This window comes from Lipophrys pholis, assembly GCF_963383615.2.
Source record: "Lipophrys pholis genome assembly, chromosome: 12".
NCBI lineage: Eukaryota > Metazoa > Chordata > Actinopteri > Blenniiformes > Blenniidae > Lipophrys > Lipophrys pholis.
Window position 1 is genome coordinate 30086215 of NC_137641.1, and position 27968 is coordinate 30114182.

Here is a 27968-nt window from a genome sequence, read left to right on the forward strand (position 1 = left end):
ATGATATTTATCTTTCCTGGAAGGCCACGTGAACACCGCCCACTTTACGGTTATGACGAGTCCAACAGGACGAACAGGCTGAAGCATTAAGACTCGCATTAGAGTCTCCAGAAGCCTCTAGCGTTTGAAAACACGAGCAACCAGAGAGTTCTGACGTTCGCCAATATGTTTCCGGATCGCCTCCAAAATGTAATGGAATCTTCCACGGCCTAATATCTCCTAATATATATGTGGTGAAAATTTAGTCAAAGTCGTTGACGTGGTTTTGACATAATCTCGCGAACAGACAAATATGCGCCGACGATTTGATCGCACGCTTGGCGGACGTCACAAAAGTACCCGGAAGCTTGAGCTGCAGGTACGAGGAGCGAAGGTGGAAACGCCGATCAGGAAATCCTCCTGAAGCGGCGGCGTCCAACATGAAGCATGAGGGCCAGCAAGAGGCTCCAATCAAAACACCAAGCAAATTGTACAAATTAAAAGATTAACATTGATTTAAAAGAGATGTATAAATGATTTGAGTCCCGAGCTGAGAGCTCGCACTGTCAGCGTGAGCTTTGAAAAAACACCCACAATGCAACAGAAACCAGAAAGTTTCAATAAAATTGGCTTCATGCAGAAAAACGCCTCTGCGCCACAACAAAGAACAACTTTGACGTTTTAGTTTGGAGGTCGTCATTATTACGCCGCTATTTTACCGGTTCTGCCGACTCCAGGTGAAACCAGGCTGAACGTGGCGGCTGAGCTGAAATGTATTCAACACTACTGCTCTAAACAGTATTTACGACACAGTTTTCTGTCTTATTGTTTATTATTCAATATTTCACATCGACTAAACATGACAGAACAAATATCTTGCAGTTCATTAGATTGTATTTCGGCTTGAGTGTTAAATAGCAACGAGCAACACCACTACAAACAAAAAGAGAGCGTATATTTGATGATAACCTACGAACATGTGTGCATAATATTAATAAGTTTCTATGTAATATATTTAAATCTAATGAAATGAGTCCAGTCCGTATGGCTGCTGAACTTAGCATGCTAACGAGCTAGCCGCGGACTGTCTGGTCATAAATCCCGTCTGAGTTGCAAAAACTGAATTTTGAGTTTTTGTTAATCACCAACTAAACGACAAACTGAAATATAAAAGATATAAACTTCCTACTGACACCTGATACTCATCAGTGTCACGACTCAGGCTGTTCCTTTAATGGGAAATCCTGTAGGAGGCGCGTTGCTGTGGCTTTATATGTTCCATAACTGTTAAGCAACTTTAAAAGGTTATTCTTCTTTATATGTATATTAGATTCTTAGAGGTTATGAATAATATGCAAACAACTGTTTTTTTATTACAGATTAGTAATGAAAGAGGCTTATTTTCTTTCTTCTAAATAGTAGATTGACCAGTATCTAATTAGTATAATTGACTTGTATAATGGAAACATAAATAGAAGAAATATTAGTTTTATAAGGATGAAAGGAGAGTGAAGAATTTTTCTTCATAATGCATGTATAATATAATATAATTTTATATACTTATTATTATATGAGTTCATAAATAGTTATATAAATGTGTATATATATGTAGTTATAGATTTTTCTTGGGGTCAAGGGCCTTTTAAATGGACCCACAGTGGAAACCTGTCAGCTGGATTCGAACCTGCGGATCGCTGATCCCAAGTCTGCTCCTCCAACCTCCAGTCCACTGCCCCTGATATAAATATTATTCATAATATGTCAAGACTTTCGCGATATGTTTAGAGTGAATCCTCCCGCCTCCACCCTAAAGGTTATTCTAGATGTGTAATCTGCCGCAGTGCGGTGCCACTTCCACAGTGAAACCTCATAAGCCTGTCAGATCTACGATGGCTTTGATGAAGATGGTGTCGTCCCTCAGGTAGGGGCTCTTGCCGGCCAGCTTGGCCAGCGGGCAGAAGAGCGGGCAGCCGCTGGCGATGTTCATCTCGCTGATGGGCCTCTGGAAGGAGGTGGAGGTCACGTCAGGGCGGAAGGCGTCAATGATGTGCTCCCTGTTGTTCTGGTCAAGCAGCATCAGCGTCACCTGGAGGAGGAGGAGGAGGAGGAGGAGGAGGAGGAGGAGGAGGAGATTACACAACTGAAAACCTGATGTCAGTCAGCTGTAAAATTATGACACCACCTCCCTGACGTAGAAGACCCCGTTTACACGGCGTTTCACGGCGTTTCGAGTGAAACATTGTCGTGTTTTTACAAGTTTTGGCATTTTCATAGTAGAAAAGTTTTGCGTTGAAACGTCAACGTTTTCAAAACAATGTCCGTTTACATGGAAACCGCTGAAACGTTGAAAACGATGTAGCCACACGTGGTGTTGTTTTTATGTTCTGTAGAGAACCACACATTATACATATTAACAACGGAAGAACGCGGACATTCTAGTGGACGGCTTAGCTGGATTGTTATTATGATGACTGTCAAAATAAAAGTACCAAGTTCCAGGAGAATCTGGACTGGGAGTCATGACACTCTGGAGGAAACTTTGTTCAAATTGTCCGTCTACTGAGCATGTGCAGAAGAACTAGTTACTACAGCCGTCATGCGTATGCACAGTAGCAGTTTTCCCCCCGTTTCCATGGAGACGGACTCAAAGCGTTCTCAAAAAGTTCCACCTTGGAAGTCGTTTCCAAAAAGTTCTCGGTGGCTCCCAGCGCCGTTGTCATGTGAACGGAACTCCAGAACAGCACGGAGGTTTTGCTTCCCCTACCTTCTGACTGAACGGCCATTTGAGCAGAGCGTCGCACTTCCCCCTCATGACGACGAAGAACAGCGAGAGGTGCGTTCCCCGGCCCGTGCCGTCGCCGTTCAGATACAGACGCAGGCACATTTTGTAGCCGTACTTGCTGGAGTAAAAGGCTGGAGAAGGGAAAAAAAAACAAAAATGTGAACAGAGCGAAACTATGCAAGGAACGTTGTGAGAACAGGAGTGACGTGTTCTACTCCCTGAACATAACCAAGACCAGGAGTTTCCCTCGTCCACATGCCAAGACTGACAAATCCAAATATGGGCATTAGGGCCTTTACCTGGTGAGAACATGGCCGGCGCCTGTCCGGCCACGGCGTTCTGCCTGCGCCGGGAGAAGTCGCCGATCTTCCAGACGAAGATGCCGTCGTAGGTGCAGAGCTGCAGCTCTCGTACCAGCTGCTCCGTCTCGGACAGCTGCAGGTCCCTCATGGTCAGCGTCCTCTCCAGCTGCCGCACCTTGTTGGACAGGTTCTCGATCTTCTCTTGGTCTAACCGGTGCTGGTGTGAGAACGCCTCCATCGTCACCGAGCTGCGCTCCACCTCTCGATTCAGGACGCACACTATGTTTTCTAAAGCGTTCACCTGCAGGACGGCGGAAACTCTTTAATGCCTTCATTCAGAAACCTACAAACGGCAGAGGGTTGAACGCGGCGTCGCAGACGTCGGGACCCACTTTTTTCTCCAAATCAAAGGGCTGTATGGTCGCCGCAGCGCCGGTTCCCATGGAGGCTCCCTCCTCAGGAGCCCGGTACAGACCCAGGCCGGAGTCCTCCTGCCACTCGCCGGCACCGGTCGTCTCCGCACGGGTCCGGTCCACCGACAGAACCATCGGCAGCAGCAGACGCAGGTGCTCCATGGTGCTGCTGTGCTCATGGTCGCTCAGCTTCCCGTTCTCGATCTGGAACGACACCGGAGCAGCCGTCACAACAGCGGCCTCTTTGGAAATCCTTTTTTTTTTTAAATCTGTTTTTATTGGAGCACTTTGGGATTCGACTGCCAAATGTAAAGTGCATTACAAATTAAAAGTATTATTAAATCAAGTATCTCCTCAGTAAACTGCTGAGACCGAGCTGTGTGAGACCAAAACTAGACGAACGTTCCAGACTCAAACCTTCATGAACAAGAAAAAAAGCTGTTTTGGTTTCACACACGTTTAACCTTTAAAACGAGGCTAAAACAGATTAAAACGTTTCATGTACAGTTTTGATATACGCAAAAAACTTTGCATTCATGAAGTTTCCTGACAGTTTCAGGTGTTTTTCAACCAGATTTTTGCAGTTTCAGCCTCCTTTTGTATTTAAACACTTTTCACAGTTTTTCTGTGAGTTCTGTGGAAACAGTTTGCCGAATCGTTAATAAATTTCAGAGCACACAATTTTATTTACATTTTTATATGTTCTCTGCACATTTCGATGTGCTTTTTGCGTACGAGCTCCCAAGCGGGCCGGAAATCTGTCAGAACCAAATGACAAATTAAACCGACGCCTAGGACAGTAATCTTTGCACCTCGCCTGAATTATATAACTTTAGTAGCAGAGGAAAGTCCTTATGTTGTTGCTGAAATGCACAAAAGACTTTCATTGTTATCGCGCGACTATATTGCCAGTGTGACCGCAAAACCCGCAAGCAAAACAAGTGTAATTTTCTTTCAATATTATATATATTTTGCACTTATAGGAGGAACTTGTGTGTGTTTTCTATCAAGCCCGTGTGTTTCCATAAAGATTTAAATTAAAAAAAAGACAAGTTTGGCCTGATTAAGCTCAATAAGCTGAACACATCTTCCACCTTTTCTTTAAGATGCAAATTTGGAAATAAATGACCTTCATATATACCTTAAATATAAATGAAAGTAAATGCTGCTACTCGTCCACATCTCTTTACTTCCTAAATTCACAATGCATTTTATTTTACTGGAGATTATACGGAGGTATTTCGATTTCTACCCTAAAGATGGTGTTTGTTATTTTCAGAGGAAATTCTTCAACATTTTCTCAACAATTTTCCTTAAAATGAAATAAAAAAAACTGAATGAGGTCATTGGATGTGAGTAGTACTGCATACATACCATAGATTTACAGCCCACTTCACTGAAGGGACAGGCACTTCTGGACTTGGCGCAGGACTTGATATGATCGCTGAACTGAAGGTGGGATGGACCAAGAGAGAATATATGAGTCATGAGACCAACTCTACAAGCTCCTCATGTAGATCCTACAACAACATCATCATCAAGCATTGGGGTTTTATTCATACAACAAGTAAAAATGATTAAATAAATTTCAGTGCAAAACCAGAGCGGTGACAGCTATGACAGGTACAGTCTATAGACGAAGACTTAACATAAGAAGATTTATATGATGGGCCTCATCCGGCATCAACAGTTAAAAAAAATAAAAGCTGCTGCACTAAAGCAGAATGTTTTGCTGCCGAGTGCGAAGTTTCAAAAACAAGGCTGCCTTTCATGTGGTTCTTCTTCCTTTTTACTACTTGTTCTACTTCTGCTCAGAAATATGCAGCAACGACTGTCACATTGCAGTAATGACAGTATTTGTAATGAGTTACTTCCTCCCAGTATGATTTTATATTTTACAACGTAGATTATGTAGTAGAAACCGTACTTACAGTGCAGTACTTGCATGCAGTCATCATTTAAAAACTTTATTCCTTATTCACTCTGGCAGTGTAATATTTCTCTCTCTCTCTCTCTGCCCTCTCTCCCTCTATCTGCTCTCTCTCTCTCTTTCTCACTGTATTTGCTCTCTCTCGCTCTCTGCTCTCTCTCTCTTCCATCAGTGAATGGATTGGCTTCTTATGACAGTCTGTGTAAGATAGAATAGATGACATTTCGTGTGTGTGTGTGTGTGTGTGTGTGTGTGTGTGTGTGTGTGTGTGTGTGTGTGTGTGTGTGTGTGTGTGTGTGTGTGTGTGTGTGTGTGTGTGTGTGTGTGTGTGTGTGTGTGTGTGTGTGTGTGTGTGTGTGTGTGTGTGTGTGTGTGACATAGGAAATGACTGTCAAAATAACCTGGCTACATACTCATAACTCAAAGTACTGTTCATTCTAGTAATGTGACACATGTCCTCCACTCCTCATAGAAAGCGAGTGAATCATTCCAGAAAAGTCCAAACCTTTTCTCTGGGGATCTTCTTCTTGCCACAGTCTTTGCACTGTAATGGGAACTTCACACAGATCTCATCGTGGGCCTGGAACACACACACACACACACACATAGCACGTGTTATTTCTGTGTACAGTCACACAAACACTTCCCTGTGCTTCTCTTTCCTGCGACGCCTCTCACCTTGATGTCCTTGAAGTTGAAGGTCATTTTGCAGTATTTGCAGTTCAGGGTTCTGGCCTCGCACTCCCGCTCGTTGTGTCGGTCCTTGTCCGAGCGCAGGATGGAGAGTTTGCAGGCCTCACACTGAACCTTGTCGAACTCACACTGACCTTCATGCTGGGACTGAAAACACAAAACAAACGCGCTGTTATTGTTGATGTGTTGCGTGTGAACCGTCAGGCTTGGCAGGTATGTTCCGTTTGATCTCCGCTTCAGGCTGTTTCCTGGGACATCTATTCAAAACACATTATATAAAAGGCCTTTTCACTAATAATACATGCTATTAATTGATAGGCCTTTTCAAATAGTTTCTTTATATAGCGGGACAAAACCCAAATTTGACGAGTGTTGGGTGTGTCGACAGCTGCAAGCATTCAGAATAACAGCCCCCCCCCCCCCCCCCCCCCCCAAAAAAAAAGAAATATTGCAGATCTGTGTAATTATTTACTCATGTATTGCATGTGGCTGCTGCAACAGCATGTCAGCGTCATTTTGTAATGGAGAGTTTGTAAAACAGCCATAATGCAAGTTTATAGGACATTTCATCATGAGTTTTAATTAAGATTCGCTTTATGTTGAGATTGTAGTCATTTTTGGAAGTAATACCTTTTTAATCACATACACTCTGCACCACAACAAAAGAAAAACTTTCAAATTTAAAGGTTATTATTGCACTATTTTACTGTATGCGACCCCTGAATTAAAATGTGTTACACTCCCGTATTAAATCATAAGTTAGTACACAGAAGAATTGTTTAAGATTAAAAATGAGTGTGTTTAAATACACTATAGCTGATAGCATGCGCCCAGATAAATATTCAAATTACTATTCACTAAATAAATCACCATCATTGCCCATTAATTAATTTATTCCTTTCTTTATTAAATCTAAATAAAATAATCCAGAAAATAATTATTCCTTCATTCATTTATTTTATATTATATGATAAAACAAACTTATTTCATTTATGTCCAAAATATTGCAGAAAATATGTGAAAAATTATTTATAAGGTCATTTTGAATATAACCATGTTGTTTAACATTTTTCATGATTTTACTTCATTAAAGAAAAATATTCTTCATACTATTTCCAGGTCCTTGAAAAGTTAATAGTTTTGATGGTTATTTGTAAATCGTGACTGTAATTGTGATAAATATGTATTGTAATTTATTATGAGGAATAAAACTAAAATTCTTGAGTTACTTAAGGTTGTGTTATAAATATAAAATATATGAAATAACATTTCAGTATTTGAACCCTATTTTATTAAATTGAGAAACAAAAATGTATCTTGAAAGAACAAAAATGTAGAAATAAAACTATAAAGGAAAAATTGGCGGGAAAAACAGGCGGAAGTTTGGGATTACAATCCAGATTCAAATCTGCCCGGGAAAAGAGGAGGCGCTTGTGAACCAGGAAGCAGATTTCAATGGCGGTCGCCTGAGAGCTCGAGGTGGAGAGAAAACCTGAGGTAGGTTCGCCTGTTTTTCGATTTGACTGTTAAATTCTCACGCATGGTGCAGCAGTACGCCGAAAACAGGCAACCGAAAAATAAAAGCTCATCTCTGAAGACTTTCAGGTCTGCTTTTTGTCCTCGCTATGACGATGCAGCGGCGGTGCCGCGGCGGCGCCACGTGCGACCAAACTTTCCAGTCTGTGTAGGTTTTGTTTCGGCTGTGTAAGGCTGTGCTATTAGTCAAACGAATGAAACGCAGGTAACGATCACAAACAAACGCCCGTGGGTGTAACACGCAGTACTGTCATCATTTTATGAGCGCTGCAAAAACAGGTTGCATGAAATTATCATGTTGTCGTGAAGCGCAAACGCGTGGTTCTTCGTGCGGTTCCTCGTTTGGCGAGTGAAAAGTGCAAAACCAGCGGAATAATCAGCAATTTTTTCTGTTTACACATCGTTTTCACAAACCAGATCGCCTGTACAAATATGAGAATATTTCAAATCGGGAAAAAAATGTTGATGTGGTATTTTCAGAAACGGTGTGTGTGTGTGTGTGTGTGTGTGTGTGTGTGTGTGTGTGTGTGTGACTGCTTGCTCTGCCGTTGCGGCCAACAGTCCGACTCAAGTGCAGCCCTACCACATTCAGCCCAGTTTCATCTTGAGGGGGTCAGACCAGTAAAATAACTCCATAATAACCTGTAAATTTAAACTTTAAAGTTTTTCATTGTTGTGTCCATTACTCTTAAGAAATGTGTTCAAATAAATAAATCTTTACAATGGCCGGATTGGAGCCTCTTGTGGGACGGTTTTGGTCCACAGGCTTTATGTTTGACACCCCTGGTCATTTCCTTAACTCCCACTATTTTAAGCTATAATTTTTCAAGAAATATTTTTTTTTTCTTCACTTATAATTTTTCCCTTAATTCATTTTTTAATTTAAGTTATAATATTGCTCTCCCAAGTCGAGCCTTTTTTTTTTTTTTTTTTACTTTATCAAAGCTAGAATTTTACAATCAATCCTACATTTTTGGGGTTTAGCTTATTTTCTTTCTCTTAATTTTTCCTTAAGTTATACTTTGTAAAATTTTTATTAAAATTTTTTCCTTAATTCATACATATTTTTTTACTGAAGTTTAAATTTATTTTATTTTTTTTTACTGAATTTCTTTTTTTTTTTACTTGTTAGATTTTTTTCCCTTCATTTATACTTAATTTTTTTTTACTGTCTTACAAACTATACATACACGCGCATTCACACACTCATACGTTTTTGATTTTTTTTTTTATCTTAATTTATCTTCGAACTTGACACTATATGAGCCGGGACTTTCCACTGAGCTGTTAGGTGATCTGGGGACTTTCCATGCATGCGAGCTTTCACTTCCTGTTTCTCTGCTGCTGAAATGCATGTGAAATGAAAGCTGCAGGCCTTTCGAGGAAGGGTTATAGATGTAGACAGTGTCAAGTTGCACGCTGACGAAGGTGAAAAAAGCGCTGGCAGTTTAAACAACACATGTTGACAGTGTGATTCAGCACGAGCTTCACGAGTGTGAACCGGACACCTCACCTCATACTCTTTGATAGATCCGGTCCAGGTGCAGCTCTGGTTGAAACACCTGGCCGGCAGACTGGCGATTTCTCGACCTGCCGCGTTGTCTGGGAAGGCCTGGTAGAACACAGGAGAACAAAGACTTCAGTGAGTTCATAAAGACGCTAATTCAAATTGTGTGTCCAAGGAAATCCCCGTCTCACTGTGAGGTCATATGTTCCTGTCTGGCTGTCTGATATGGGGCGGGGGGGGGGGGGGGGGGTGTACCGGTGAAATGAAAGCGTTAGAATAATGACGTGTAACTCCAGATGTTCCTTTGTTTTACTGCAGATGTTTGTAAAGTGTGGCAGGATGCACCCCCCCCCCCCCCCCCCCCCCCCCCCCCAATACACATGCTTTGTCTTATAAGTGCCATTGTTTCATTGAATGTTGGATTTCCTCGGGTTTTTCCACATAAAGAAATATACCGTTTATGGCTGCAGGGCTCCAAAGGCTATAAAAAACAGTTCTTCTCCATTCATTTTTTTTGACTATTAATTCATGTGCGTTTCTCATTGGAAAGTAAAAATCAAGCTGGGAAAGGGCATTCCCCCGACCCCCATTTGTTCTGCTGCTGCACCCAATTATATAAGCTCCCTGTTAACCCCCAGAAGAAATCCCACCCCCAACCTCCGACAGCCTCTAATCTACGGCCTCATTTAAACAACAACATTGGTGAAAACACTTTGCTTTGGGATTTTTGTTGTTGTCTCTGAAAAGTTTTGCGATAACCCGGTGTAGTGAGCATGTTGGGCCACTAGTGGGTGCTGTTTGGTTGTTCTTTTTGCAATGAAACCACACACACACATTCCTGCAGAGAACAATACACTATAAACATTAACAATGGGAGTACAGGGTTGTCATGTAAACGGACGCCAAAAAACACAAAGTTTTGCGTTTTCACTTGAAAGCTTTGTCTTGTGAACAAGGCCTATTGTGTAATTCTGTCAGGTCATCCCAGGGGCCAGATTCAATTCTTTTTTTGGACCATGAGCCATGTGTTTGACACTCATTCACAACTCACCTCGTTACTGTTTAGAATGGAAATGGGCTCCTCGTAAATCTCCTCCTGTCTGCAGGCTTCACAAGGCTTTGGGCCAGAGCTGATAGACAGAACAGGTTGGTAAAGAAAAAAAAAAACTCATGGTACTTCGCCAACAGTTAGCAACAAATTCTCCGCTGTTGCATTATTCCCGGAATGCCTGCTGGCCACGTACGGATCTCAGCAGATCATGAATCAATGCAGTGAGAGTGAGAAGAGCAGATTTCTCCCAGTGGCGAAAGCAGCAAGAAAGTCAAAAGTGTTTACAAGATTAGAGACGAACACACCGACGTAAACAAAAGAGCGCGTGTGCAGTGGTCACGATGCGACAAGAGAAACAATAACAGTCACATGAGTTTTGGAATTTTGAAGAAACGCCAGTCGAAGAAAACAGTTTCTGGTTTTCTTGCCAACATTAATTTGAATTCCTAAATTTACTCACTGATTTCAGAGCTTCTGATAAATTCTAACATTTCTATCTGATTTGATTCGTCAGTTCCAGATTCAATAAAGGCGCCGCAAGAGGATATATGGGAATTATGTTAACGCATACATTTAGGAAAGCAAAATGTAGATCTGCAAATTATGTTTATTAATCAATATTTTTAATCTTTTTTATGATACAGTAAATACAACCAAAGTCCGTGTCAAATAAGTCAACAGCTGACGCATATTGTCGATTCCTTCGAGTGACGGTGCAAAACATAAAAAGAGCACAAAAACAACAACACACAGGGTCTAACTAGCAAATCAACAATAAATCAGACAAAAACAGGAATGCTAGACAGAAAACATGCCTACTGAATGAAAAGCAGTGAAAGTACATCACATTATGTGTAAGACGTGTAACGACTCGTTTTGTGCACTAGGTGGCAGCAGTGAGCCGCCGTTCCTTTAGAGTTTTAGCAGTTTGCCCCAAAAACTCGGGAGGGACAGCTATCAATCGATCGACCAATTAAATAAATAAATGTGAGCTGTATGCTCACATAATTGTTGCAGGGAGCTTCAGCACTTGTTGTCTGACAGCGGTAAGTCGTGCGACTCACTGTACCACCTTGTGGCACAAAGTGGTATTACAGGACTGGTTAACTGCGGTTCACATCTGTGCAACACTGATCATTTTGAACAATACAAAATACATACTGTACCCTTTACAAACAAAAATAAAAGTGCTGTAAATGGCTAGTATAGACTTCGCATGCATTGCAGAGAATCTATGGTTTTTGTTTTGAGTAAAAACATTAAGCTTGTCTCTAATTCTACTCAAATGAAGACTGTGGGTACTTTCCACTTCTGCTTTCATGTATGTTATCAGATGATCATTTTATTTTTCCTTATTGTTATCATTAAACATAAGAGGGGAAAACCCAAAGAGCCTGAGATAATTAGTCATGCAGTAATGAAAAACCAGTGAGTGGATGACAAGGCAAAGAAAGGAAAAGAAATGGACCATCAGAGTGAATCTGCATCCTTGTGATTCACTAACATCAGTGTCAAGAGTCCAGTCATGTGAGGAATGAGTCTGCAGTAAGTCATTGATTTTGGGTGCTTGGGGGGGAAAAAAATAAATCCCAGAGGCGAGTAGAGATAAGAACACAACATGTGCAGAAGCATGTCCACGGAGAAGCCCCTGGCTGCGGCGTTGATGAGCTCAACGTGCCTCAATGTGGGCAGAGTCAATGTTGAGGTGGGTTGGGTTTGTGGGAGACGTGCTTGGACAGCGTGTCTCGTTACATGTCTTAACTTCAGTAAAGGCCGATTCATCCTCCATAAGAACAAGAATAAAGTTGGACACTGCGGGGTCCTGCCAAACAAAATGACGTCATTCTTCATCCAGCTGGACGAAGAAAACGACGTCGTTTTGTTCGGCATGACGTCGGAGTGCCGAACTTTCTTCTTGTTCTTATGGAGGATGAATCGGCCTTTACTTTCTCTCTCCGGATCATAAGTGCCTCAAACGTTTGACTGCCCACATTCCCAAACGTATGTTCCTCTCCGCAGTCAGGGGTTATTGTGTCCATTGAGAGGGGAAGCATTAGGAAGGTGGGCGGGGGGACGGGGGGGGGGGGGTCTCGGGGACCTCCGGTCTACCTGGTGAGCAGCTTGAAGCAGTGAACACAGAAGCGATGGCCGCACTGAGCCTGGACGGGCTTCCTCAGGACCAGGTGACACTGCTGACATTTGTATTTATTCTCCATGGGCACCGACAGCACGCTGAGGGGAATCCCTGGGGAGGAGGGGGTGTAGGCCAGAGAGATGCGGGCCATTCTTCTCCATCAATCTGCTGCTATATCCTGTGGGGGAACACCATCAAAAGAAAACAAAACAACTGTTGATGACTAACCAGTGATTTACTGCCGGTAAACCACTCACTGTCTGGTTTCCCCTCTGACTTCACCTGGAAATTACTAGCATGACTGATGAGTGGCAATTAAAGCTTGAACACAAAATCTCCACGAACAAAGTGATTCATCCAAGTGAAACTAGAAAGAGTTGTTGTGAACCAGACCTGAGTGGACAGATCCAACCGTCCTCCAGAGAATAAACTTTATGACCTTGACTTTAGGCCGTCGTGTCAAACCGACAGCCACGTCTTTGTCTTCTGATCGGTCGTAAAGCTGCTGCACTTTCCGTCATAAACAAACGACGGGCCGGCTTTGAATGGGAGTCAAATGGAGTCTTTGTTACCCTGCTACAGACACCGAGGATCAGCAGCCCGGAAAGTATCGAGACGGAATCGGCCGATCGTGCTCGCAGCTCTGAGACAAACATCACGCGTGTGCCAGGCTCGACCACGTTTTTCATTTGATTTGTTTGAACAAACTCTCGATGCAAATGTGTGACTGGGAGCGGCGCCTCGCTTTCTCTGTACGTTCAGCCGCAGCGACAATAAAAGCTTTTGAAATTGAATTCCCGGGGAAATCCCAGTGTTTGGGGACTCTTTGTGTTTGCAGTGTTAGCAGGATCGGTTTCAGCTTCACCTGAATGTGGATTAAATGACTGTCAGTTGAAGACTAAGGCCCCGTTCACACGACACAACCGTTCAGGTGGAACCGCGTCGTTTCCATTGCAGAACAGTTTCGCGTTCGCAAAAGGACATTTTAAAAACCGACGTCTGTGCTCATAGAAGCAGCAGAAGTGCTGAAAAAGTGCTGTTGGTTGTTTTTGGACTCTCGGTTCCCAAAACAGTTGCGTTTCCTGGGGCTCCAAGCAACATTGTCGTTTGTAAAACGCAACAAAGGTTTAACATTTTCACTTAAACGTTGTGTAAACAGGACCTGAAGAGATACTCCTGAAATTCACAAGAATACTCCCAAATCACAGTAATTGGAGTCTTTGTAGTGAGTTACTTGCACCCGTGGAAACTGAGCAAGAGTAATATGTGGGCACCATGTTTGCGTCAGACAGTTTTGCACAAGTCGCCATACTTGCCAAAGCTCTGATGTGACCTTTGTTCTGCAGTAACTTCTTCCCTTCTATAGTATCTAACCTTTTGTCGACAATGAAATGACGAGGATGCACTTTGAGTCATTGTGAGACGAGTCTTGACGTCCCTGACTGATGCAAGACCACAAACGTATTGGTTCGATGTCTGAGTCTAATCCGGCTCGTTGAGCCATAAAGCAGATTGTAGACGTGGTGATGCAGGGAAAGGTTTGACAAGCGGCGCAACTTTACAGCAAAAGGAAATGGTGCTTTTCTATGTTGCACCATTCACACGATGGCTTATCGTTTTAATATTGTTTAACCAGAATTCACTGCTTTTATTTATGACCTCTCCCTCTAAAACCGTGTTGGACAGGTGAGGTTATATTTACACGGGATTGGAACCCGGTGCACATTTGATACGGAAGGTAAACATTCACTCGGGACTTTTACATCAGTTGCATGAATTTGGTAAATAGATTTAAATAAATTCTGGCTTTTGTAGCGTATTCCTCCAGTTACACAGTAATTGTTGAAAGGAAGTCTTACATGAAGTCTTGAAAAGTTAGAGAAACATTGACTGAGGACGGGATGATCCGTTTCTTTCAAGCTTCATGCTCGGTCTGATTGCACCTTTTGTTAAAATACACGTCAGCCCACACATGAACACATGAAGGGGTGTGTTCGTCTTTGCAGCTTTAGGCGTGAGACTAGAGAAGACGAAGAACAAATACCTGCCATGTTTGCTCTAAGATAAGACTTGTTTTGATTAAGCAAACCAAGTCTTATCTTACAACAATCAGACTGTCAGATATGAGCTGTGTGTACTTTACAAACTGCGCAACGAGAAAAGAAACATAAAGGAACAAGGTGTACTACACAATGCTATCGCTTCCCAATACTGCACAGTATTGCACAATATTGTACTTTTGTGTCCAGCTTTACAACATCATTTTACAGCATACTATAATTCTGACTGATCTATTGACTTTTAACCGTCACGTGTCTTAACATTTCACCAGCAGACTTGAGGTCTGAAGTTCACAGGTTCGAATCCGAAGGCAGGACCGGTCACTCCAGCTCAGCTGCTCGCGGCGGCAGCCCGCCGCTCCGAGCACGTATAGGAAGGAATTTCCGCAACAAAGCGTGACGTCATCTTTCTTGCCTTTTGCAATACAGGATTAGACCACAAGATGGTGCAACGAGTCAGTCAAAGAGGCCGTGAACAACAACGGCTGAAGTCGAAGTGACCAATCAGCAGTGTGGCGACGGGCATCAACGCTCTTGACCCAATCTGGACCGTTGTTTCATTTACACACGAGGAAGTATGTTAAAAAGCATAACATTGACCTAAAACCACAAACGTCTCACCAGTCCTGGTGATTGATTTTTATCGGAGCACTTTGAGATTAAAGACGAGAATAAAGTGCATTTCAGATATATTATTATTATCATTATTGTTATTATTATTATGTCCCCCGGCTAGCTCAGTAGGTAGAGCATGAGACTCACAATCTCAGGGTAGTGGGTTCGTGTCCCACGCCGGGCGCCACCTTCCCGTGGGCTCACCACCTGCAGGAAGGTTCTTAAATGGTGCATTGTGATCTGGATGACAGTGCTCAGACTGTCACCCCCGCGACCCGGAAACAGATAAGCGGAAGAAAATGAATGAATGAATGAATATTATTATTATTATTACCAGCATCAAAACACTTTGAGCTCATCACTGGATAATTGTGAATACTGTAATTGTCTGTATGCTATCGAGTACCACTTTCCTCCTGCATCCTGCAGGGTTGTCAAACGTACGGCTCGCGGGATGAAATTACTGACCTGTGAGAAATTCTGACATTAACTGCAATCCATTAATTTGACCACCAGGGGCGCTCTTTAGTCTGAATGATGTGGAGAGTCGGTTCAGGTGATCAGGATTACTACACAGATGTAGAAATGTGTCTACATTAAAGACAATTTCTAGATATTGACAAGTTGTTCTGATATTACTATAAACAAGCCTACTACACATGAGTTCCAGCTACATGTGGTTAAATGTTTTATACCTTTGATGATGTAAACGCTCCAATAAATGTTGTATTGCTCATGTGTAAATAGTGAACTAAAATATAATATTGATGAATTTGCAGTTATTTTATTCTATTTTCAAGTTTGTCATGTCTCGTAAAAGGGTAGTTCAATAAATATGAACTTCTTAATGATATATTAATACTTAATTGCACTAAAACAAAGACATATTTGGAGTTCTAGTTATTCATAAATAAATAAATAAATGAGCATACAGCACCATTTTCCATAGTTTATTTGTGATATTTTCAAAATAAATGCATCAGATGAAATGGCTTGTTGATTCAGTTGTCATCAATGTAGTTCTAAAGAAAAAGGAAGTGAAAAGTTTACTGATAATATGAACTTGCCCAACAATCGTCAAAAGGTCAGTAGTGTCCAGGAGGTTGTTCGCTCACATCCAACATAATTTGCCATTGAAAACTCGAGTGTGTTTCCAACACAGTGTGTTATTTTTCCATAAACAGCAGATGTTGTTATGCAAACCGACTCAAACACCACAAACACACCCACTGCACGGTGCTGTTTTTTTTTTTTTTTTTAACATTTCTAACTAAAATTTCAAGCCAATGTGAGCATGCATCGTTAATTGTCTGCAAAAACATGCAAGCACATTGCATGCAATACCTTCAAAATCCAATATATGTGTAGTTTGTCTGTTTCGGTGCAGTGTTGTTACTGCAGCAAGCAAATCCAAGACATATTATCTCGTCAACGTCCATAAAAAATGAATTGGCGCCAATTACAACAAGAACATGAGCACCTCCCTAAAAAAAAATAAAAAAAAACCTCACAAGAAATAACAAACAGAATTTGTTTTCAACAATGTTAGTTTCGAAACTGCATTTTCCAGCTGCTGGAAATTTTAGAGAACTTATTTTGCTGAAGTAAACTGTTCCTAAATCCTATTTTCAGTAAATTGTTCCCTAAATCAATTAAAGGGCTTTTGGCTTTCTGTTTAGACGATTCATGAAATGAGAGGCTGTCAGCTCAAAACTAAAACATGGAAATTAAAGGGAAGTTTAACTTTATTTTTTCCCTTGGAATGACTCCTTCAGGGGAATTGTAACTACAAATACAATTAACAATCTAACCACTAAAACTTACAAAACAGAAAAACCTTTTCTGTTACTGGAAGAGACAGACTGAGACATCCTGCTTATCATGAGACTTTTACACAAGGAAAATGAGAAAACATGTCAGATAAAAGCAAATTACAAAGATATACATGAACTCAAATGTAATTTTAAAAGAATTCCCTCACTCTTCTTCCATGATAAAGTTAATATCATGGACCAAACTTCTATAATGGTCGGAGGAAACATTCTTATCTATGTCTTGAAAACAGTTTGACCTTTATATATTGTTTATTACTCATTTTTGCTCAGAAATCTCAAGCCACATTTCAGTGTTTGAAAAAAAACAACAAGTTTGATTATGCGTCCCCAACTGGTTAACCGACAGGTTACAGGGAGTGAAACTAATACGTTATCACTGAATTATCTTGAAATGCCAGAAGAGATCATGATAGCTGAGTCACAAGGTTATTTGGCAACAGCTTCCAAATGATATGGAGATAAGGTGGAGACTCACTAGTAAATTGCATTTTGATGGAATTTACTTGGTATTGCTTCACACATGTTCATGCATGGAGTGTTTGAGTCACTGAAGTCTAGGCATTTCCTTGCTGTTACGACAGGTCCTCCTGGAGCTGATTCATTATTAAATAATGCATCGAAATAGTTCATGACCCCTTTTTTTTACTTGCAATTCAACTCCAGTTTTTGTGAGTGTAACTACAATGGAACGACAATACAAGTATGTTTTAGATTGATCAGTCTCCTCAAAAAGGACCAAAATAGATCAGCTTGTCAGAGACTAAAGTGCGGGAGTCCTCAAAATAACAACAATATAAATACCAGCTATTTCAACTTTACAAACAAAAAAGTAGCTTCATATCCAGCCCACAGATATACTTTTTGAATCAATAAATGGCAATGGGTTTGAGATGACGTCCAGACAAGGAGGGGATGATATTACAACCCTTCTATGGAATTTACTTATTAATGCTGCAAATGTATGCCTGACAAGTGACTCGCTGAATACTAGAAAGTTCTGAAGCTGATCCAAACTGTTAAAAAAAACAACAACAAAGAAAGAAAACATCCTGACGAGTTCAAGCAAAAGTCCAGTTGTTGTGAAAGTATCTTCAATGAAGAGTACTTTGATTCGTCTCCTCAAAAAGGAACAAGCCACATACATTGGTCAGACAATGAGGCCCAGTAAAAGTACAAGAATCATTAAAAACAACAACAAAAATGACGCCTGTTTCAACTTCACAAACAAAACGAGTGGATTGAAATTCACTCCAAATAACCCAGAGAGGTAAGTTGATTCCAGAGTGTTGGTAAAGAAGCAGCTCCAGGCAGGCTACACCCAGCTGCTGTCTGGCTGGGAGCTCTGGCCATGTTGCTGCTCCGGAGCTCCACCATCCCCTCCTTTTACTCAACAAAACTCAAATCGTCTACTCACCGAGTTGCGCTGGAGTGTCGCGAAATAAAGTCTCACGATTGTACGACTTGTCAACTCTTGTATTTCACGGCACTTCCGCCCTCCCGGGGAGTTTCCCCTCCTGCCGCTGTGTATAAATGGCCAAACCAGGAGTTCACGGCTCAGTCTCCCCTGGTTTTCCTCAGTGTTTACACGGTTTCTACCGGTGCTTTCATACGTTCTGTCTTTACAAACCGCCTCTATGAACAAGCCACGTTAACTTTCAGCTGCTCCGCGCTATTTTATTACCGTTTATTAAAAACAAAACAAAAAGAATTCAGGAAAGGTGAGTGTGTCGGTTAGCTGACAGCTAACTTACTCATTTAGCCTTCACCGCGTCTCCTTGGCAACCCTCTGAGCTGTTGCTAGGTTACCAAAACCGAATGACCTTTTATTTATTATATGTGCGTTTTTACAGTTCTTAACCAGTTTTGGGTGTACTCGCTTATTCCACGTATAAGCACCGGAGTGGCAGTTTCTGTAGAGAACAGCCCCGCCCACCCCGTGACCGTTGCGCCGTGAGTTAAAGCGAATGCACCTCTTTTAGCGCATGCGCACTGGGCTGTCACAATGTGGCGACCCATACAACACTTAAAGCGGCGACACTGCGTTGTAACCTCTAAAGGTACGAGTTTCTCTCAGCTCTGTCATCTCCGGTGCTCGTATAAATAAAGATTAGAGTGATTCTAGTTTGGTGACTGCGTTGGCAGTGTAAGATTACAGGCTCAAAGACAACATGCAGGAATGTCTGGTGTTTCGGATGGACTGGTTTCCGTGTTACTTGTTTCAGCGTCTGTCGTTGCTGCTGCAGTGACAGAAGATGTTATTCGACTCTCAAAAGGTGCGTTAGCAACCTTATTGTGAAGAAGGTCAAACGATGTTCACCGGGACAGCTACAGATTCCGGTCGGGTTGCTAACGGGAGCAACAACGGAGGCGAAAGGAAGTGGATCACCAGTTAACACGATAACCAGTTAATCCGAAACACAAGCTGTCTCCTATCACGAGTTACAGAATATGTCACTTTAATCACATCATGGTACTAATTTATTGTATCCTCATAATTTAATTTGACATCAAAGCATCGAGTTCACCTGCACAGTACAACGATCGCCATTCAAAAGTCACAGGAAATTAAAATATTACCGGCATGAATCATATATTATAATCGCATGTACTGTATATACTATGTTGTGAGGGGTGAAGCAACACTAGACCTCAGTGTTCTGATTCCCCCTAATTATAAGTAACACAAATAATATGCATTAAACACTTTCATGTATGCAGACGGTAGATATTTGTTACTGAGCAGCACTTAGATGGATAAAGTGTGAACTGAACGTGTAAATTATTTAAATACAGATACAATGACTGCATGCACTAAGTGAAACTGCAACTTTCATATATAAGTAATATTAAATATTCTTATATATATATATATATATATATATATATATATATACTGTATATATGGTATTAATTTAGAAAGTGGCATGACTGTTATCATTTCAATCATGTAATTTTTTTTGTGACGCATCACACATATTGTCAGCTTAAGTTTTATAAAAAATCCAAGCATAACTTTAAATGACAAGTAACTATATTCCTAATGTTTTCTAATGCTTCATTTCAAGGCCAAGGGCTTCCACATGAATAACTGCCTGCGAATGTCATGTTTCCAGCCTATATAAACTGTCTTTCTGAGGACAAAAGTCTGACTGTGTTGGTATCTGACCCGTCACCTATACCATTAACAAGTGTGTATTTAAAAAAAATAAAAGGTCCACTAAGCCTTTATGTGAACTTGAAAACGTACTAAATATTCACTGCTGACCAGTGTTAGCAGATTGGATGGGTCTCCCCCCAATTGGGGAGCCAATTATACTTACCTTTTTTCGTTGCGAATTGTGTGTTTAAGATGCGTTTTTGATTCCACATATGATAGTTTTCTCATTTTAACGTGAGTTTATATAGAGGTTGAGGTTCAGGCTGGTTTTTATTGAGGTGGGAAGGTCTCAAGTCGTGTTTGGGCCGAAAACAGTGAGTCAGATCTGGAAGCCGTGACGCTGACGGCTGTAGCATCAATATTCACTTCAGTAAACGGCGTGCTAACGCCCTCTTCTGCGCGCGTTCTAACGCCCTCTTCTGCGCGTGCTAACGCCCTCTTCTGCGCGCGTTCTAACGCCCTCTTCTGCGCGTGCAGGTCACTTTGGGGTCGGATAACGTTCCCACAGCAGTTTAATGGAGTTCACGTTTAGAATATAGCGTGAACGATCACGCAGAGAAATCAGAATTGAGCTTCAGCAGTTGCAGTGTGAGCGTAGCCTCAGAGACTCCTTTTCCTCTCATCTCCACAGATTTTGATTTTAAAAACCAGTCGACGTTTTAAACTCGAACCCCAACTTAAAAAATCTATCCTAAACTGTAATCCTGCTCCAGCTTTTCTTCCAGGACTGTGTGTCCACCGCTGGCGCAGCAGCAGCAGCAGTTCTGAGTCTTTCGTCGGCCACGATGGGCTTTATCCCGGACATATCCCCACCACCCCCATCCAGAAGGCCTTGCTGGCTGTGGGCTCCGGCGTGGCGGCGCTGCAGGATCCCTACAGACACGGTGAGACCGTCACCTCCTTCATACTCATACTTCCAGGATCCCAAATCATCTTTAGACCCGAACATACAGATCAGCTTGATGAGACTGGCTTGATGGTTGGGTTATTGTATTATACTACAGAGCAAATCTATAAACATTCAGATGTTTTCATGTTGGTATTGTCTGATGAAATAATACCATTTCTATCAGACATGCTGAAAACCCATCTGACAGTACTGTACTACACAGTTCCCTGGTATTATTACTTACACACGGCAAAATATCAGATAATTAAATTAGTTATTTATTTATTTATAGTCCTTTATTTTACAGTATAATCTTGATTCTAGATATAAAAATCATATTTCAAAATGTCTTATCAAGTAAAATATACTTGATGAATGGATGAATAATTTCACTAGTTTTAAGTAGTTTCGTTTCAAATGTCGTGTTAATGTGTAATGTTAACATATCTTATCTTCTGCAGCCGTCACTTAACAGGGAAATTTGACACACAACAACAACCATCCTCTGATAAATGGAAAAGTCGAGCAGCAGAGCTTTTTGACTTGTATCGAGTAACAAGAACGAACAGTGCTCTTTTGAAAACTGTTATTTTACACCGTCGCTTCTGCAGCTCGAGGCTTTTTTTTCTGAAAATCATCCTCACAGGATGTCTTTAACGCCCCTTTCGGGAACCAACTTTCACTGCTGCGTCATCGATGGCTCAGTTGGAGCCGCAGTGTAAGTTCACTGCTGATTTTACTGAAACAACGCGATTTTAAGTCATAAGATCTTAATCCGTCCCCCATTTACAGCATGTCATCGCTGCTAAAGAGAACGTTAGATTACTAAACGTTAGTACCGTAATTTCCAGACTATTGAGCCTGAATATAAGCCACACCCACCAAATTTAAAAAAGAAAAAGAAGAAAGTTCAGAGTTACGCAATGCGTGAAGCTCGTTGACCAGTAAAAATCCATAAACTAGCCGAGCCGCAGAGTTCAAAGTGTGTGGGGGGAAAAAATAGCGGGTTATAGTCCGTTATTTACGGTAATCTAACTTGAAAGGGTCACGGTCAGTCACATGTGACGTTGTGTGTCTCTGATGGCCTCAGTGAACAACACATTAGACTGTTAGGAGGCATATCCTGGACACTATGGAGTATCAACAGAGAAACCATCAACAGAGATTCCAGATCATTTATCTTGTCCTTTGTGAAACATTCTCTTGGTCCTTGTCCTGCCAGCAGTTGGGGACATCAGGTGACGCAAGCAAGTAGCTCATTTTCAAGGTTTTATTCCCCGGAGGAAGAAAAAGAGAGACGAAAGTGTCCCGGGAACTGAAACGAGAGGAAACACACCCTGAAACCAAACATCACCGACCATGAACTTCTCATGAAGTGACGGCGAATCAACAGCTGTCGGCTCACACCTCTCGTTTCTGATTTCCCGCTTCTAATCATCGTCGCTCTTTTATTTAAAATATCTTCTTCCCTGTTGATAATTTTTTTTGAATGAAAAAATAGTTTGAGTTGATTGAAGACTTGATTCGCTGTCAGACTGAGAAATTCCCCTGGAAGAAACTCGACAGCTGTTTATAGAGTTACGCTTCCTGTATAATCAGCAGCTGCTGTTTCTTTACTGGAAACTGATGGGCTACATTTACTTTAGAGGTCAAACAAACTACTTTTAGCGGAGAGTTTTTACTGTAAACCACGTGTCTATTTGAAGGCCAGAGAAAGACTGAATATTTTAACACTATCACACATCATTTCAGATTCTTCAAGTTAAAATCAATCAGTCATTTTGGTAAAACTACAAATTAACAGACATTTTCACCTCTTCAGGAGCCTCGAGGCTTTGCCCATGTACCTATTCTTATACTAGATTTCTTTTATTGGTATTTTACATGGTTCACATAATTCTCAACTTAACGATTTGCCTTTGACCTCCATTCATCTGTACATTACAGTTGAATCTCCACAAAACATCCAAACCTATATAAATAATACAGGGATGAATAACTGGTCCTTCCACCAGATTATAATACCATCTCTTAATAAAACCGTACGACTAAATTACTGCACTCCGTAGAACAGGGAATCCTGGGTGTTCCTTTGTGATATAAAAAGAAAAAAACAACTTTAAAAATGAAGTAAACTTGACAAGAATGAGATAAGAGTCATATCATTTAACATTATAGAAAAGATGGCTGCACTGGTTTAACATACGTGATCCAGGTTTCCCATCTTTATACCAGCTTTTAAAACCAGCCGCTGTGAAGTGATTTACCGTAATTGTTGGACAATTGGGCCACATCTGAATATAAGCCCCACCCTCCAAATTTAAAATATGTACCTGAACGCATCACCCATGTATCGTTGGCATGAAGCTCGTTGACCCGTAAAAATCCTTAAATGAGTCGAGTCGTTGTTTAGACCGCGGGGTCCAAAGGGCATGAAAGAAGTAGCGGCTTATAGTCCAGGGATTACGGTAGTTGAAGTGACGGTGAAGCTGGAAATGTTTGAAATCAAATGTAAAGTGAGACGTAATGGAGGACACGCAGCCTGTGACGCCTCCCTACAGTGGCTCGCACAAGTATTCATACCACTTTTCCTTATTTTGTCACATTACAATCATAAATGTACGCGGGTTTTATGAGGAAGCACCGATATCGATATAGATCTCGTGAAAAGCAGTGAATTTGAGCAATATTTCTGTTTATTTCAGTGCAAAACATGTATTTTTGTATAATTCCAGCTCCCGCTTGTTTATTGGACCGATTCCAATTTAAAAAAGAAAAAACAATTCATTGATATCTTTCTGCTTCATCCTGAGGGGTTTTGGGGGATTTTATGTGACAGACCAACACAACGTGCTGCGTAATGGTGAAAGTAAAAGTACTCATCCTGAATACTTCGCTGACTTCGCTCACAATTCATCATCCAGCTCGGAATGTCACCTTTGCACGAACGTCAAACAGTCAAACAGTCAAACAGTCAAACAGTCAAACAGTTTCATTTTGCGTTTGTGGATTTTAATCTGCATTATCAAGAAGTGGAAACAGATTAAACTGTTAAACAGAGAGAAGAACACTCAGTGACCAGATAAGATAGAATTCTCACGCTGTACTACATGAGCCACCAGTAATACGTGAAGGAGAGTCGCATTTAAAGAGGAAACAAGAAAATGAAACTATTCAAATAGTTCAAATCTTAGAATAAAAGTTAGATATATTTTAGTTTAAAAATCTTCCCACTGACTCCAGTTAATACATTTATCACATGGGTGTTTGTTTGGACTGTCTGAAAGCATAAACGGGTTGAACCACTGAAACATCGATGGTCTTCTGAGACAAGTTGAAGAAAAGGAGGTAGAAAAGACTGGACGGACGATTAGTGAGACTCCCTGCGACGTTTGCAGACATGGTTGCTGTCCTTGGAGAAACGACGGGACGCCTGGCGCTGATCCGCCTCCGGGACCGGATGAGGGATGATCCTGAAGGCTCCGCCGTCCTGACGTGAGTCTGACTTCCAAACACATCCCTCCTCCTCTTCCTCTTCCTCCTCCTCCTCCGATCCACCTTCTTATGAACCGTGACTCTAGAGAACGACCCAGGATCCGGCTGTCCACGCTCGACCTCACAAAGATGGCCGCCCTGCCAGACGGCTCCTTCGGGAGGGAATACCTGCGTTTCCTGGAGGAAAATGTAAAAGCAGAAGCAGCATTGCAGCAAACCACCACTTTATTCTTTTTCCTCCTTCCACTTTTACCACAACGACTTCTGTGCTTTTATTGCGACGTCGCCCTCAGAACGTGACGCCCGACTCCAGAGCCGACGTGAGGTTCGTGGACGAGGAGGAGCTGGCGTACGTCATGCAGAGATACAGGGAGGTGCACGACCTGCTGCACACCTTGCTGGGCATGCCCACCAACATGCTGGGTGAGGCGCCCAACGGAACAGTCATGCAAATACACTGGAACCTGCAGAGGGAAATGATAATTAACCTAACGGTCGTTCAGGCTCACGTTACTCAGACCGGGGGGGGGATAAACGCTCACGACTCCATCTTTATGGAAATATGGGGGAAAACAAAACTTTTTGAAAATGCTCCTTCTCGGGGAAAATGTCTCATATATTGGATTTGTGAAGATGAGACTTGAGGGATTTTTAGACTAAACCGTAACGTGAAGGAAACATCTGAAACATCCAGAGGTCGACACGTTTCACTTTACCTTCCTTCTTTATTTAAAACCCTCCCGTGACCTTTGACCTAATGAGCTGTAAGTTTTTCACACCACAGTGAAACTCCTCTCCCACGTTTCACTTTCGTCTTGACCGTCGCTCTCTTCATTCTCCTTCGGTGCAAAATGTAAGTGTGAGTTTCTGTGTGTTGCTCCGCCGCTTCCAGGTGAAGTGGCTGTGAAGTGGTTTGAAGCCGCCCAGACGGGGCTTCCCATGTGCGCCCTGGGCGCCGTGCTGGGCCCGCTGCGACTCAACGCCAGGTACGTTTTCACTTCCTGGAGCAGCTCGTCAAAATGTCTGCGAAGCGTCTCCTCTGGGCGTCTCCTCTGGGCGACTCCTCTGGGCGTCTCCTCTGGGCGACTCCTCTGGGCGACTCCTCTGGGCGTCTCCTCTGGGCGACCCCTCTGGGTGTCTCCTCTGGGCGTCTCCTCTGGGCGTCTCCTCTGGGCGACTCCTCTGGGCGTCTCCTCTGGGCGACTCCTCTGGGCGTCTCCTCTGGGTGTCTCCTCTGGGCGTCTCCTCTGGGCGACTCCTCTGGGCGTTTCCTCTGGGGGTCTCCTCTGGGCGTCTCCTCTGGGCGTCTCCTCCGGGCGACTCCTCTGGGCGTCTCCTCTGGGCGACTCCTCTGGGCGTCTCCTCTGGGGGTCTCCTCTGGGCGTCTCCTCTGGGGGTCTCCTCTGGGCGTCTCCTCCGGGCGACTCCTCTGGGCGTCTCCTCTGGGCGACTCCTCTGGGCGTCTCCTCTGGGCGACTCCTCTGGGCGTCCCCTCTGGGCGACTCCTCTGGGCGTCGACTCTCTGTGGCAACATGTCGACTGTTGTGTTAGAAACTGGACTGTGCAGAACTTTTTGTTCACTAATGAGGCGTGTACTAGGTACTAATCACACCACTGGTCCTTTAAGTCGTTACGTTAATCACTGTGAGGGTTCGGCTCCACAGTTAGTCAACATTGTTGGGAGTTTTCCATGTTTGATAATCAGACTACAGGAGCCCTTTTAGCACAAACTTAGAAACACCCGGTTTCCACAACTTCCACACTGCGACGCAATCTGGCCCAAACCTCCCCGGGTCGAACTAACGCCCCGTTTATAGTTTTATAGCGACTTGTGTGTCTGTTTCCATGACAACGGTCACTAAAAACTCAGCTATTTAAAAATCGTTCCTGGAACTTTTCGAAAACAATCCGACTTTTTCTCTTCTCCAGCAGAAGTTGGGCTGAGAAGGTTCTGAATTCATCTGTGTGAATTTTATTTTTTAAAAACTTTTCACACAAACTTCTCACCTGAATTGCCTGAAATCTTCCAGGATGATTCGTCGCCGTCGCTCTAATCCACCAGAGTTCAGCTCGTTAACGACGAACCGTTTCTGAATAAATAAATAAAAAACTGCCAGAGGAGATCAGATATGAAAGTTTTTTGTTTTCACTTGAAAACGTTGTGTAACTGAGTCTTAACAGATAATTGTGTTATTGAGGCGTCATGTCGACGCTCGAGGCTCGTACTTTACCCTCCTGCATTGGCACAGATATTAAACCTTTGTATGAGTTCTTAAAACAAATATTACACAATTAAAACAGTTTTTATTAATAAAACTGGAGACGAGTTTCACCAGTAAGTGAAGTCCACAGCAGGAGGGTCAAACACATTTTAGTTCAGGGTCAATCTCAACATTCATCCGTTTGTAATGAAGCGTTCTGGTGTGAAATACAGTGAAACGTCCAGAAAACTTCAGATGTTTGTGGGAAAAAAAAAAGAATTTTCTTTGAAATTTCTTCAATTTTCTTTGTACTTTGGCGTTTGGGAGTTTGAGACGCCGGATCCAAACCTTCTGTCAGAGTTTATTTGATTTCCCTCGAGCTTCTCGCCAGTTTAACCTGTGAGTGTGGGAGGAAGCTCCTCATCAAATATCCGCTTCCTTGCTGGTAAATCATCTAAACTTACTCGTCCATTCAGTTGGAGCTTCCTCCTCCTCCTCCTCCTCCTCCTCCTCGTCCTCGATGTAACGATTCCCCCCCCCCCCCCCCCCCCCCCCCCCCCCCCCCTCCCCAGCCGACTGCAGGCCCTGCTCACCGCTCTGGGCCCGTGGGCGCTGCAGAGCGGCCGGCAGAGTCGCTGCGTCCTCAGCCTCTTCTACGAGCGGCGCTGGGAGCAGAGCATCGACGAGCTGCGACGAGAACTCAACATCCAGCCGCCGCCCCTCGACCTCGCCGGCAAGACCTGAAGAGCTCGGCAGAGTTTTCAAAAGGTCGCGTCTGATGACGGTTTGGCGTGGCGGCGGCGGCGCTGCTGGTCTGGTTCTACAGGCCGAAGCTTTCTGTCTGTGTTTGGAATGAGAAATAAAAAAAATGTCAATTATGTCTCCTGAACGCCTTCTTATGCCCGTCAGCCACAACATTAGGACCACTTTGCAGGGACAACATGCAAACTTCTCACAAGTGCAGGACGTTTTCCGTATAATGGCGCCGCCACACCAACCTGAAGGTCACCAACTCTTCAATCTGAACAAGCCTCAAAGGAAAATACAACATTCTAAGAAAACGTTCATTATTTTAAACATTTCTTAGAGTTTTGGACTCAATGCAACACTGAGACTTGAGCTGAGCCGCGACCTTCAGCCTGAACGCCACGCTGCTAGGGTCAGATTGTAAAAACACCCATAATGCAACAGCTCTAGAAGATTTTTCAATATTTCATTGTATTTTGCACCAGAAAGTTTCATTCAAATTGTCTTTCTGTTGAGCTTGGAGTCATTTTCTGCAGTAATTGTTTGGATTTTGCAAAAACTAAATTTTCATCACGTATTCTCTGAAAGAAAAACTTGAAAGTTTTAAAATAAAAGGTTGATGTGGTGCGATCCACGCAGGAT

General features: G+C 42.5%; 2 protein-coding genes across 4 annotated transcripts; one reads left to right on the plus strand and one right to left on the minus strand.

The window, feature by feature from the left end:
- Positions 1 to 796: 796 nt before the first annotated feature.
- traf2b (Tnf receptor-associated factor 2b) lies at positions 797 to 18642 on the minus strand. 2 transcript variants are annotated; one of them, XM_080477199.1, is made up of 11 exons: positions 18252 to 18342; positions 12303 to 12505; positions 10194 to 10272; positions 9149 to 9247; positions 6085 to 6246; positions 5912 to 5986; positions 4851 to 4925; positions 3456 to 3680; positions 3061 to 3364; positions 2744 to 2892; positions 797 to 2065 (listed from the first exon to the last, which is right to left on the minus strand). In XM_080477199.1, the coding sequence occupies exons 2-11, from the start codon at positions 12476 to 12478 to the stop codon at positions 1847 to 1849; spliced, it is 1563 nt and encodes a 520-aa protein (XP_080333325.1). In that variant the 5' UTR covers positions 12479 to 12505; positions 18252 to 18342; the 3' UTR covers positions 797 to 1846. The 2 variants fall into 2 exon arrangements, with proteins under 2 accessions (XP_080333325.1, XP_080333326.1); XM_080477200.1 differs by lacking the exon at positions 18252 to 18342 and adding an exon at positions 18589 to 18642 and having other exon boundaries at positions 1704 to 2065.
- Positions 7533 to 27967, plus strand: coq4 (coenzyme Q4 homolog). 2 transcript variants are annotated; one of them, XM_080477202.1, is made up of 7 exons: positions 7533 to 7596; positions 20708 to 20878; positions 24282 to 24378; positions 24465 to 24567; positions 24672 to 24801; positions 25271 to 25364; positions 27152 to 27461. In XM_080477202.1, exons 3-7 carry the CDS (start codon positions 24284 to 24286, stop codon positions 27321 to 27323), a joined length of 594 nt encoding a protein of 197 aa, XP_080333328.1. In that variant the 5' UTR covers positions 7533 to 7596; positions 20708 to 20878; positions 24282 to 24283; the 3' UTR covers positions 27324 to 27461. The 2 variants fall into 2 exon arrangements, with proteins under 2 accessions (XP_080333328.1, XP_080333327.1); XM_080477201.1 differs by lacking the exon at positions 7533 to 7596 and adding an exon at positions 18824 to 18894 and having other exon boundaries at positions 27152 to 27967.
- Position 27968: the final 1 nt, after the last annotated feature.

Coding starts and splice junctions, on each gene's coding strand:
- traf2b (XM_080477199.1), bottom strand. CDS start 12,478: ATGGCCCGCATCTCTCTGGCCTACACCCCCTCCTCCCCAGGGATTCCC. Junction 10,273..12,302: donor TGCTTCAAGCTGCTCACCAG/GTAGACCGGAGG, acceptor TCTGTCTATCAG/CTCTGGCCCAAAGCCTTGTG. Junction 9,248..10,193: donor CCATTCTAAACAGTAACGAG/GTGAGTTGTGAA, acceptor GTGTTCTACCAG/GCCTTCCCAGACAACGCGGC.
- coq4 (XM_080477201.1), top strand. CDS start 18,840: ATGTGGCGACCCATACAACACTTAAAGCGGCGACACTGCGTTGTAACC. Junction 24,379..24,464: donor GAAGGCTCCGCCGTCCTGAC/GTGAGTCTGACT, acceptor CCGTGACTCTAG/AGAACGACCCAGGATCCGGC. Junction 24,568..24,671: donor TGCGTTTCCTGGAGGAAAAT/GTAAAAGCAGAA, acceptor CGTCGCCCTCAG/AACGTGACGCCCGACTCCAG.